Source organism: Schistocerca cancellata, chromosome 7, assembly GCF_023864275.1.
Source record: "Schistocerca cancellata isolate TAMUIC-IGC-003103 chromosome 7, iqSchCanc2.1, whole genome shotgun sequence".
Taxonomy (NCBI): Eukaryota; Metazoa; Arthropoda; class Insecta; order Orthoptera; family Acrididae; genus Schistocerca; species Schistocerca cancellata.
This window is the reverse complement of record NC_064632.1, coordinates 389,113,061-389,126,553: the sequence shown is the minus strand read 5'-3', so window position 1 is coordinate 389,126,553 and position 13,493 is coordinate 389,113,061. Positions and strand designations below refer to the sequence as shown.

Here is a 13,493-nt window from a genome sequence, read left to right as displayed (position 1 = left end):
GAGAGATTTTCAAAGGCAATATTTTCCCAGTTTGATATAATGGAAAGAACACTTACGTGTCCATCTTGGTCGCTTTTCATTAAATTTATTCATATATGCCTGAGCCATCTAGAGCATTTTCAGTCGGCTGTCTTGCATTACCATATCACTGATTTTTTTTTACGATATTCTATGTGGTGACCTTAATTGGAATGCCGAACTGATTTACATCGTAAATGCTTTCAAGGCAACGTTGACACATCAGTGGCGTTCAGTAGTGGCGCAGCCTTGCAACTCAAATTTGATCCCTTCAGCAGTCCAACACTTTAAAACAATAGTATTACACTCATTTCTACTTTTTTTCCTTTCTTGGTGTTTCGGAACAAGTACTATGAATACCACTTCAGATGTACGTCACCATTAACTGCGTCAGGCGTTTATCAACAATAATGTCTTTTGATAAAATTAACAACCATTTCAGAGATTAAGACACAGTGACATCCTGATTGGCCTGTGTTACGTATGCGTTCACGAAAATTGAATGTTAATGAATGGATGCACACATCAACATGGATGAACGGTGGCAAGTAGTTAATCGGCTGTTAGAAGAGCCATTGTGCCTGATTCATTGAGCTGCGCAACCTCGTTGTCGTTGAATGTTATAATTGTTTGGGGTCGACAGACTTGGTATGCGGGTACTCTTCGTACTGGTGAAAGCACTGACACTCTTTTACTGTTCCGCCGTATGCGTTAACAACAGGGGTCTTCTGGGCGGGAAAACACGCGAAACGCACTGTCCTTCGTGTGCTCACGATTCATGAAAATTTCACCAAAAAATGTGTCCTCGTTGCTTACCCATTTGTGGCGTAACGGCACTTGTCAAGGTAGGACGCTATGCTCCCATGAGCAGAAATCAGGGTATCTTTACAATTATGCAGCCTGTGAAATTTAATGGTAACTTTCCATTTGAGTGTATTCCCCGTTGCGAAACTCACAGCTATAACCGAGCGAACTGGTTCAATAATAGAAGTGTAATAGTAGTAGTTGTAATTATTATGGTGGTTTAAATATCCGTAGACCACTTTTACAAGCATGTTTGCCATGTCTTGATATTACGGTATATTAAGACAAAAAAAGCCGTAGTTAATATATACAACCGTTTACATACAGGTACTGTTGACAGGGACAGGATAGGTAGTCGGCCGTGGCCTTATAGTGGGAACCATTCCGGCATTTGCCTGGGGTTTGCGGAAACCAAGGAAAATCTAAATCAGCTTAGCCGGATAGAGACTAGACCCTACATCCTCCGGAATACAAAATCAGTCAGTTTAAAACAGCGCAACCTCATTCGGTTTATCCGCAGTTTACAGGACTGTTTTCCAAAGAAGAATTATGTAATAATATGAAAAGCTAGTGCTACACTGTTCATTCATTTCTCAACATCGATCACCACACACACTAGATACATATTATTTCATAATGAGGCGGGACTTTCCGTCAGGGGTAATCGCTTCATCCCACAGTTCTAAGGTTTCTCGGAATTGTAGAAGAGAGAGGCAGGGATGATACTTTCAAGGAGGCAACGTTCAGCTTCCTACATTGGCCTTTTAAAATACAAACTTTTGGTCCATCATCTCAATGAGATATCGCCTTTCGATCAAATACACTGCGGTATACTGTTCTTTCTAATGATCCAGTAAAACTCCTCCCGAACAGGCCATGAAGGCCCAAGAATAAAAGAGAATTACTGTGAAAGTGTTTCCATGAACCCTCTGCCAGGCACTTAAGTGTGATTCGCAGAGTATCCATGTAGATATAGGTCATACATTTCTCGGTGTGCTTCTGTATTTTTGTCCAACTCCTACGTAGTGGCTATTAGAAACAAATGAATCTAGGTCCATCTCGCATTTGTCTTCGTGAATTTTTCACTGTGCATTTGAACCAGATTCACTGTGCTACACAGGAATGCAAACTCTGAAAATGTTCTGAAACCTGATCAGAACTGAAAAATTGTTTCCGAATCTTATGAACGCGTAAGTAAATTAAAAGAATTGAACCTACGTTCATTATAAAATATTACCTCCTCGCTGGCTTTTGCACACTTCGCTTTATAAAGTGAATTTCACCTCAGATTTTGTCTTTGGAAGAAATTTGAAAACTACATAGACAGTGTGTAATAACTTTTGAAATATATCGCAATGAAATTACGTACAACGCTCCTTGTGAAGTGCGACTAACATAGATCATAGGTCCCAATTTTAAGGTCATAATTTTAAGTGGACGAAATGAATTTTTTATTTAGGGAGATAGTAGTCAACATTTTTTTTCTTCAGTGTCAGTACACTCAGTCTGTGCCATCAAGGTTAATTCAGCTCTAGGTGATATATTCAGTCATATTGAGGTTTCCAGTTTTCTGTGCCCACTTCCAAGTAACACTAAAAAGTTGCGCGGAGGTCTTTCTTTCAACAAGAATGAAGAATTAGTTGCCGTAGCTGCTCGTGAACGCTTGTTAGTCACTGTTTTATCACAGTAGTTGTGCGTGTGAAATATTTGTCAAAAGACGGAAACTTTTGGTGTTCTTACACGTTGCAGAGGAGAACGCCTTATAAAATCCGTAATCTATCCAAGATGGCATCCACATAGAGACTGGAGGGTCCTGTGTGTTATGTATTTGTTAAAAGGCAGGCATACAAATCTTATCAATACATGTAATTCATACATAACAGAATAATACATACACAAATCAAAATAATTTTACGCAGATGGTAATCAGTTACAACTAGATGATTATTCAACTCAGTTGGTTGCTGATACAGGGTGTTTCAAAAATGACCGGTATATTTGAAACAGCAATAAAAACTAAACGAGCAGCGATAGAAATACACCGTTTGTTGCAATATGCTTGGGACAACAGTACATTTTCAGGCAGACAAACTTTCGAAATTACAGTAGTTACAGTTTTCAACAACAGATGGCGCTGCGGTCTGGGAAACTCTATAGTACGATATTTTCCACATATCCACCATGCGTAGCAATAATATGGCGTAGTCTCTGAATGAAATTACCCGAAACCTTTGACAACGTGTCTGGCGGAATGGCTTCACATGCAGATGAGATGTACTGCTTCAGCTGTTCAATTGTTTCTGGATTCTGGCGGTACACCTGGTCTTTCAAGTGTCCCCACAGAAAGAAGTCACAGGGGTTCATGTCTGGCGAATAGGGAGGCCAATCCACTCCGCCTCCTGTATGTTTCGGATAGCCCAAAGCAATCACACGATCATCGAAATATTCATTCAGGAAATTAAAGACGTCGGCCGTGCGATGTGGCCGGGCACCATCTTGCATAAACCACGAGGTGTTCGCAGTGTCGTCTAAGGCAGTTTGTACCGCCACAAATTCACGAAGAATGTCCAGATAGCGTGATGCAGTAATCGTTTCGGATCTGAAAAATGGGCCAATGATTCCTTTGGAAGAAATGGCGGCCCAGACCAGTATTTTTTGAGGATGCAGGGACGATGGGACTGCAACATGGGGCTTTTCGGTTCCCCATATGCGCCAGTTCTGTTTATTGACGAAGCCGTCCAGGTAAAAATAAGCTTCGTCAGTAAACCAAATGCTGCCCACATGCATATCGCCGTCATCAATCCTGTGCACTATATCGTTAGTGAATGTCTCTCGTGCAGCAATGGTAGCGGCGCTGAGGGGTTGCCGCATTTGAATTTTGTATGGATAGAGGTGTAAACTCTGGCGCATGAGACGATACGTGGACGTTGGCGTCATTTGGACCGCAGCTGCAACACGGCGAACGGAAACCCGAGGCCGCTGTTGGATCACCTGCTGCACTAGCTGCGCGTTGCCCTCTGTGGTTGCCATACGCGGTCGCCCTACCCTTCCAGCACGTTCATCCGTCACGTTCCCAGACCGTTGAAATTTTTCAAACAGATCCTTTATTGTATCGCTTTTCGGTCCTTTGGTTACATTAAACCTCCGTTGAAAACTTCATCTTGTTGCAACAACACTGTGTTCTAGGCGGTGGAATTCCAACACCAGAAAAATCCTCTGTTCTAAGGAATAAACCATGTTGTCTACAGCACACTTGCACGTTGTGAACAGCACACGCTTACAGCAGAAAGACGACGTACAGAATGGCGCACCCACAGACTGCGTTGTCTTCTGTATCTTTCGCATCACTTGCAGCGCCATCTGTTGTTGAAAATTGTAACTACTGTAATTTCGAAAGTTTGTCCGCCTGAAAATGTACTGTTGTCCCAAGCATATTGCAACAAACGGTGTATTTCTATCGCTGCTCGTTTAGTTTTTATTGCCGTTTCAAATATACCGGTCATTTTTGAAACACCCTGTATGTATATACCATTCAAAACAACAGCTTTACAATGAGGTGACAAAAGTCATGGGATACCGCCTAATATCTTATCAGACCTCCTTTTTCCCGCCATAGTGCAGCAACTGAACGTGGCGTGAGGAAGAAGTCGTCCTAAGTCCCCTGCAGAAATACTGAGCCACGCTGCCTCTATAGCTGCCCTTAATTGCGAAAGTGTTGCCGGTGCAGGATTTTTTGCGCTAACTGACCTCTGGATTTGTACGTTCGATGGGATTCACGTCGGCCGATCTGGGTGGCCAAATCATCCTCTCGAAATTTCCAGATTGTTCTTCAAATCAATGGGCCGGTGAAATGGCGCGTTGTCATCCATAAAAATTTCATCGATCTTTAGGAACAAGTAGCCGAAGATAACCAGTAATAAGCAACGATCGATTCAGTTGGATCAGAGAATCCAGTCCATTATATGTAAACACAGCCCACACCCTTATGGAGCCACCACCAGCTTTGCACAATACCTTGTGTCCATGGCTTCTTGGAGTCACCCCCGCACTCGAACCCTATCATCAGCTCCTACCAACTGAAATTGGGACTCATCTGACCAGGCGAATGTTTTCCATAAGTCTACGTCGAAGCAATATGGTCAGAACCCAGGAGAGGCGCTGCAGATGAGGTCCTGCTATTAGCAAAGGCACTCTCATCGGTCGTCTGCTGCCATAGTCAGATTTCTCCGCACTGTCCTAACAGATACGTTGGTCGTACGTCCCACATTGATTTCTGCGTTTATTTCACAAGTTACTTATCTGTTAGCATTGACAACTCCACGCAACGCCGCTGCGCTCGGTCGTTAAGTGAAGGCCGTCGGCCACTGCGTTGTCTGGGATCTCGAAATATTGAATACACTGGCGATTTCGGAAAAGGAATGTCCCAAACGTGTAGCTCAACTATCATTCGCCATTGGAAGTCTGTTAATTCCCGTCATGCGGCAGTAATCACGTAAGAAACCTTTTCACATGAATCAGTTTAGTATAAATGAGAGCTCCTCCAATGCACTGCACTTTTATACCTTATGTAAGTGATACTACCGTCATCTGTATTTGTACATATCGCTATGTCATGACTTTCGTCACCTGAGTGTATAACGTATAACTAACATAGATTTCAGCTTGGATTTTTTATATCCATCAAGCAATTAACATCCGCCTGTTGAGTAAAAGTATCCTCTTGCAGAGTTTTCGATACTCTACAGTCTTCAGCGATACACCTGTTCGTATAGTTCAACCCGCAGTACGCTAGTTGGTGAGACAGGCATGTGGGCCAGACCCAGATCCAATCCGTGCGGCGGACCCTGTACATCGTACAGCCCGAGTGTGGTTTTCAGTTGGTTCTCCACACTGATTTTGGCAAATGCTGGGCTGATCCCCAATATAAGCCTCTTACGGTGCACAGACAGATAAAAACACAACACACAGAACAAAATTTACGTAATTCCCATACAGACGACGCTCACAGTTTCCGCGCTCAGCTAATCTACCAGCTACAGCGACAGAAAGAGCATCTACCCACGAAGTTAAACTGTAATAAATCTGTAAACAACGAACCCCTACGAGGATATAAGCTTTAGGAAACAGAGACGGTCCCCAACAATGCGATGCGCGTGCATGCCCAGCTTCATTTAATTTTCGTTATAGCTACGGCTATGCTTTCGGCTCTAGTCTGTTCCCTCATCCACTTGTTTTATTTTTAATCTCTGTTAGTAATTTCTAACATACGTCCTTGTATCGCTCATTAGACATCCTTCGACTTTTTGAATTGCAAATCAATGCCTCAGTGGCAAAAATCCGAGGCGATTATTCACTCTGCCTGAAAACTTCCCGTTTCAGACACAATTTTACAGATTTTATCTAATGTAACACTTGCACTCCAGAACATAATTATTATTCTATTTATGTCTTTTTCTGTCTACCCAGTTCCTACTTTCAACTGCTATATACAAAAAATCATCAACTAGCTCCAGGACATCGCTGGTAAATTGTACTATTTTCAATTCTTCCAAAAGTTAGCGGCATTTGGGCATTGAATATATGCATGGTAACTGGTGAAAATTTGTGCCAGACCGGAATTTGAACCTGGATTTTCCGCTTTTCGCGAGCGATGACCATCTAGGTCATCCGAACACGCTTCCTTTCTGACCCAAATTCCCAGCCTGACGTAGCAACACCAACCCATTTGCCTGTACATTATTTTAGTCTTATGGGCAATTGGGTTTGAAGCTTATTTTCAAACTTACTCTGTTTTTATTCGTGACAATCTGTCTCGGTAAATCGGATTTCTCTTCATGTCTGAAAGTATGACGTTGTAGCTAAGGATCATGTTATTCACGTCCTCCACCGCTCCACAATCACACAACAATGAGGCGACACAGTTGCGTCAGAATAAATGTTTCGTAAATTTTCAAGTTATGCCCTTAGTCTCACCAATATAACTACAAATTTCATACTGTATTTCTGTCTGCCACACTACGCCCAACTAGGGATCCCTGGCGCAATAACAACGTAATATCACACCTACAGGAAGTATGCCTCCCCGTTTTGCATAATGACTTTCCTAAATTTTATTAAATTGTTATTAAGAGGAAGTTTCGCATCCTCTCTATTCTACGATTATTGCTCCTTTAGTTAGTCGACCTGCCATCACATTTCCTAATATTCTAGTGTGCTCCTTTGTGAATACAGCGCCAATTCATGACCTTGTTTTCTAATATGAAATCCTTTACCCGATTTCAAACATTTTGATGAGATTACTACAGAGACATGTTGTAAATTTCAAGTTTATTTCAATATCTCTTCATCTGAGTCAACCGACATACTGCTTCCTCCTGCGTGTAGACTGCGAAAAGACCGCGCAGGTAAAAATTTGAGAAATTTGAGCTCACACTAAGGCTTACCATCAATTGTTCTAACCACGAGACACACTCAACTGGAACAGGGAAAGAGGGAGATAGCAGTGGTACACAAAGTACCCTCTGCCACACACCAGACAAGAAAGCGTGTTAATATAGCATTGTCATCCAACAATGACCATTGTTGAAGGTGTTAAGTCTCTAGCTCATCGGAAAATTTATACCGAACAGACAGAAAAACAAAGTACCCTCCGCCGCATACCTGACACGAAAGCTAGTTATGCTGAAAGTTTCAAGTCTCTAGCTCATCAGAAAGTTAGTTTGAAATAACTACAAAAATTGTATCAGGCATGAAAGCGACCTAATAGAAACGTGTTAATTAAAAACATAAAATTAATTGACCTTATTTCCCTGAACTTTAATGGCAATGTGAACTTTAATGGCAATGTGAACTTTAATGGCAATGTGAACTTTAATGGCAATGTGAACTTTAATGGCAATGTGAACTTTAATGGCAATGTGAACTTTAATGGCAATGTGAACTTTAATGGCAATGTGAACTTTAATGGCAATGTGAACTTTAATGGCAATGTGAACTTTAATGGCAATGTGAACTTTAATGGCAATGTGAACTTTTTAAACTATGTTACATAATGTTATACAAAATATATATTTACAGTTTTGTTTTCAGTTCATTGTTTCGTTGTTTGACATTCCTTTGCACACTGGCACAATATGTTTTCGTAATTGGTCGGTTATCCGAAAAATGATTTGTCCGAATCCCGCCCCGCCTCCCATGTCTTCAGTTGTTTTAGATAATCGATCTTCTAACAAGGGAGATCTCTCGGCTCGAACAGGAATGTGTACTTAGACATTTGATACATGGACCCGTCTCACGTTTCTAACCACGCCTGCAACGGCGTGTGATTGTGTTGCTCTTGGTTCGTACTCAACAGCGCTTCCTGTATGGAGGAGGGGAGCGGGGGGTTAATAAGCCAGTCAATCAGGTACCGCAGCAAGTAATTGATATGTTAAGCGTACGTGTGTCAGTACTGTCATACATACACAACAAAAATTAACGAAACCATTAATGTTTGGAATGTTTCAAATATCGTGCCATCCAAGATAAGAAGGTGTTGTCCAACGGACGGCGGTGTAGGACAGGATGATGACACTCGCGCAATGTTTTTCGTGGATCTGATTATTCAGATCCATGTATATTCACTTGATTGCTCAACTGAAGTTACGTTGGATAGGATAGTGAATGAAGAAAACTACTATAAAGTCTTTATCCACGATAACGCGATTAATAGTGTTGAAGATTGTAGCGCTAGTGGCAGTGGCGGAAACAGTACTGCTCCAAGAAAAGTTAACAGTTGTGGTGCCTGTGAATCTTCACCAGAAAAGAAATCCAATACCATTAGTATTTTTTTTAAAAATTCGAAAGAACGTCTTAATGTATTTGTGATGATTATCGTACACCTCTATGTAAAGTTGCTACATACAGCTCTTTATTGGAGAGACATCAGTCTATAAAAAGCACATCGAACATCAGAGTAATGTTTGATTACGTAGAGAACAAAAGATATAATGAACATCCATTTCGATGAAACAACGGCAATCGAAAAAGTGGAGGTAAAACAACATGTTCATGTACATCTAAGTGACTACTCTGCTATTCACAGTAAAGTGCCTGGCAGAGGCAATTTTACATAGCAAAGAATGAAGGAAAATGTGTCCATTACTTTCACCTGAAATTTTGGACAATGCAAAAATCAAGAGAAATTGGGCACCCAAAGTATAAATTTTCTGCAGCTTTCATAGCACGGCTCAAGGAAGACTAAAGGATGTGCCGTACACATCATTGCTTTCATGACAGCCAGAGATATACAGGAAGACAAAAGATATTCGCTAGTCTGGGGCCCCTTTTGTCGAAGAAGTAATCCACGAAACTGCACGTTTCCAGATACGTCCATACTGCATTTAGAACACTGATCAAAGTGGATTACATATGAACCAACCTCTGGTGCGATACTATCTTAAAAAAGGGCGAAAAATCAATAGCTGCCTTCGTCCAGACTGCACAACATGTACCTCATAAATTTGCAATAGATGTTGGACTTCCCATGAGTGGACACCTAACAAAAATAACGCACATTTGTTTTTGGGAAAGACTCTCGGCCCGAAAGTTAAAAAGACATCGAAAACAGTCTTCCATCAAACATACATTTGCAGGCTAGCACAAATGAGAAAATGTCAAAAGACCATTTAAAATCCTTTTTCATGAACAATGTCGCAAATAACCAGAGGTACATACACTACTCTGTGACGCTTCGAGTGGACACAAGAAAACAACAGTAGTAAATAATTCATTTGCGGGTGAAGACATTGAATGCATGATCATTCCACCGAAAAAAACCTAATACGTATAGCCTTTGGAGCCATTTTTTTCAGCAATAAAAATATACGCTAAAAGGATAACACACTCTACAAGGGCTCTCTGCAGTGACTTTGACGCTAAATTAGAAAATAGAATTTCATAATGAAAATGCGTAGAATTGCTCATAACCAGCTGTCTGTTCCAGTGTATCAGCCTATGCTTTAATATTCCTGGCAAGCGGCTGGGTACAATATCCCCGTACAAGCTGCTAAATTCAAGAATGTGATTCTGAGGATGGTCCAGATATTGTTTTTGCCAAATGTGTCTATTGTGATTCTGCACATTGTTTCACGCATTTTGTTGAGGAACAACATGTATATTTTTAAAGTCCGATAATGGGCAAACCAAGAGTAACGCAATCGAATGCTTTCACCATCGTAATGACAGCAGTACGTAAAGCTTCTAAATACAATTGGAACACCAAATTCCTGTTCTAGCCGAGAGACTTCTCTAGTAAGAGCGTTTGCTCCGAGCCACTGGGCTATTCCCCCGGCGAGTGAGTGGTGTGTGACCTCGGCGTCTCTTGAAGCAGTCACGGGACTGTGCCAGTGTGCAAATAACGCCTTCTTAATCACGCCTTGGAGGCCGTGACGTGTCCAGATGGTGACTGTGTGCCTTTTGGGTGCCGCAGGCGCGGTCGCTGCTGGAGATGCTGGGCCTGCTGGAGCAGCGCAACACGCTAACGAGGCGGCTGTCGGGCGGCCAGCGTAAGAGGCTCGCGGTCGCGCTGGAGCTCGTCGGCAACCCGTCCGTCATCTTCCTCGACGAGCCAACCACGTGAGTCTGCCGCCTCAACTGTAAATGTGATACCTGTGTGTGTGTGTGTGTGTGTGTGTGTGTGTGTGTGTGAGTGTGAGTGAGAGAGAGAGAGAGAGAGAACGCGTTTCTTTTCTTGCAGGTAGATCAAAAAAATTTATCTAAAACGTCCTGGCACATTAAAACTTTACGTCGGATCGGGTCTCGAACCTTGGACTTTCACCTCTCGCGGGGAAGTGCCCTGCCCACTGAGCTACACAAGCGCGATACGTGAGCCGCCCTCACAGTATCACTTCTGCCAGTATCTCATCTTCTGCATTCTAAACTTCTTGCTGGAAACATTCCCCTAGGCTGTGGCTAAGTCACGTCTTCGCAACACAGTACAGTTTCGACAGGACCATAACCACCTCGAACTATTGCAAACTCGGTCTATCGAAATTTACAGGGTGACAATTATTGAACTATATGAAAGAAAATAGTCATAACTCTGAACGATTTGCGTTAGGTCGTTCAAACTGCACGGTTGGCCGCAGGGCATGATGAGGATTAGTATGCGCATTAATGGTTTGGTTTAGCGACAAAGCCCACTTTCATTCGGATGGGTTGGTCAGTAAGCAAAATTAGCACATTTGGGGGACTGAGAATCCGCATTTCGCGATCGAGAAGTCTCTTAACCCTCAACGGGTGATTGTGTGGTGTGCAATGTCCAGTGACGGAATAATCGGTGCCATGAAACTTCCTGGCAGATTAAAACTGTGTGCCGGACCGAGACTCGAACTCGGCACCTTGCCTTTCGCAGACAAGTGCTCTACCAATTGAGCTACCCAAGCACGACTCACGCTCCATCCTCACAGCTTTACTTCTGCCAGTACCTCGTCTCCTACCTTCCAAACTTCACAGAAGCTCTTCTGCGAACCTTGCAGAACTAGCACTCCTGGAAGAAAGGATATTGCGGAGACATGGCTTGGCCACAGCCTGGGGGATGTTTCTAGAATGAAATTTTCACTCTACAGCGGAGTGTGCGCTGATATGAAACTTCCTGGCAGATTAAAACTGTGTACCGGACCGAGACTCGAACTTGGGTCCGGGACACAGTTTTAATCTGCCAGGAAGTTTCATATCAGCGCACACTACACTGTAGAGTGAAAATTTCATTCTACAATCTGTGCCCTATTCTTCGATGGCACAGTGACTAAAGAAACGTACGTGAAAGTTTTGGAAGATTATTGCATCCCCATTATCCATAGTGACCCTGATTTCGATAAGATATGGTTCATGCAAGACGGAGCTCGACCACATCGAAGCAGGAGAGTGTTTGATATTCTGGAGGAGCACTTGGGGGACCGCCTTCTGGCTCTGAGGAACCCAGAAGCCACTGGAATGGGCATCGAATGGCCGCCATATTCTCCGGATCTGAACACATTCGACTCCTTTTTGTGGGGCTATATTAAAGACAAAGTGTACAGCAATAACCTCAAACCATTGCTGAGCTGAAAACAGCCATTCAGGACGTCATCAACAGCATCGATGTTCCGGCACTTCAGCGGGTCGTGAAGAATTTCGCTATTCGTCTGCGCCACATCATCGCCAATAATGGCAGGCACATCAAACATGTGATAACCTAAATCTGAATATCTGTAGTGGCGTTTCCATGTTGAATTAAGTGTGTGCATGCGGTGGTTTGTAACTAACATTCGTGAAGTTCAATAATTGTCACCCTGTATGTGGGAAAAAGAAATAGAACGATGTCGAAAAGAATAAAAGCGTCAAATTGTGAACTTTTAATAGTGGTCACCGAAGCATTTACGTTTCCAGAATAAAGGTTTTAACTTAAGTCTAGTGATAATTTACTTCGTGAAATAACGGTGGAGTGTCTTTTGCTTGGTGAAGCTGCAACTTTTCCGTGCGTAAGCGCCACGCTACCTTCTGAAGACCAGACTGTCGGTTGGCGTCGCCTTCAGGCTGTTCCACACACCGCATGGCGGCCCCAAGTGCGGTGTAGCCGTCGGTGTGAGTCATCATCAGTACAGTCTCAGTCTCATCAGCCTCTTCACTCTCACACTGCGTGGGGGGTGTTAACCGTGCCAATTGCACAAAAGTACGTAACTTCCAACTGTTCATCTGAATTTGACCACACAGTTATTTCCACATTTTCTGCCTCTTCTCAGCCTGGCAACCTTCTGGTTAGATTACACAACGGGTGATTGTCCTCTTAGTCAGAATTTTCAGTTTCTGTGTTAGACCTGCTTTCCTGCAGAACTTTTCTCCATGATTTAGAAACTGTATCTGACTTCAGCTCGCTCCAAGACTCAGTGATTCAGTTCACAAAGTCCCTCACGGTCAGTTACTATAAAGCTCATACAGTGCTTCATTGTCTTCCGAATGCAAGACTCATTGTAGCAGTCGTCAACGATCTTTTTCTTCAGATATTGCGGAACGCCCCGATCAACTGGCTGAATCAAACTGGTAACGTCTGATGAGAGAAAAAAAGGCGCAGATCCCGTCGCTCTGCAGTTCTTCTACACTTGGATGTCAAGATACATCATCCATCGTCAAAATAGCTTTGCGTGGCAACCATTTTTCCTTTAACAATTTTTTGCACTCCAGTACAAAGGAGTTTAGAAGCAAAGTCTTGAAGATTTCCTGACTCATCCAAGAGTTATTTTTGTGCGTGTAGTTAACTGGAAGAGGTGACATGGTTACATTCTTGAACGCTCTTGGTTTGGCAGATTTTCCAATCACAGCTAGTTTTTGTTTGTATTTTCCAGTTGCATTTGAAGCTCCCGTAACTGTGGGTTGCTTCTTTCATCTTTTTTTTATGCGGGTCAAATTTATGGGAAACTCATAGTTCCGAGACTCGAAATATCATGACTCTACTGTACCTTTTCTTCCAGGAGTGCTTGCCTCGCAAGGTGTGCAGGAGAACTGCGTAGTTTTCGAAGGTGGAAGACGAGGAACTGACCGAAGTAACGCTGTATGGACGAGTCGTGAGTTGTCTTCTATAGCTCAGGAGATAGTACACTTGCCCGCGAAAGACGAAAGTCTCAGGTTCGAATACCGGTTTTAATCTGTCAGGA

At 42.7% G+C, this 13,493-nt stretch overlaps 1 protein-coding gene across 3 annotated transcripts in view; it reads left to right on the top strand.

Moving 5' to 3' along the window:
- Positions 1-13,493, top strand: part of LOC126091901 (ATP-binding cassette sub-family G member 1-like) — an 816,748-nt gene that overhangs the window by 749,256 nt on the left and 53,999 nt on the right. For all 3 annotated transcript variants that reach the window (XM_049907201.1, XM_049907200.1, XM_049907202.1), the window contains one exon: positions 10,292-10,437. In XM_049907201.1, the coding sequence (XP_049763158.1) occupies positions 10,292-10,437 (146 nt within the window). The remainder of the gene's footprint in view (positions 1-10,291; positions 10,438-13,493) is intronic.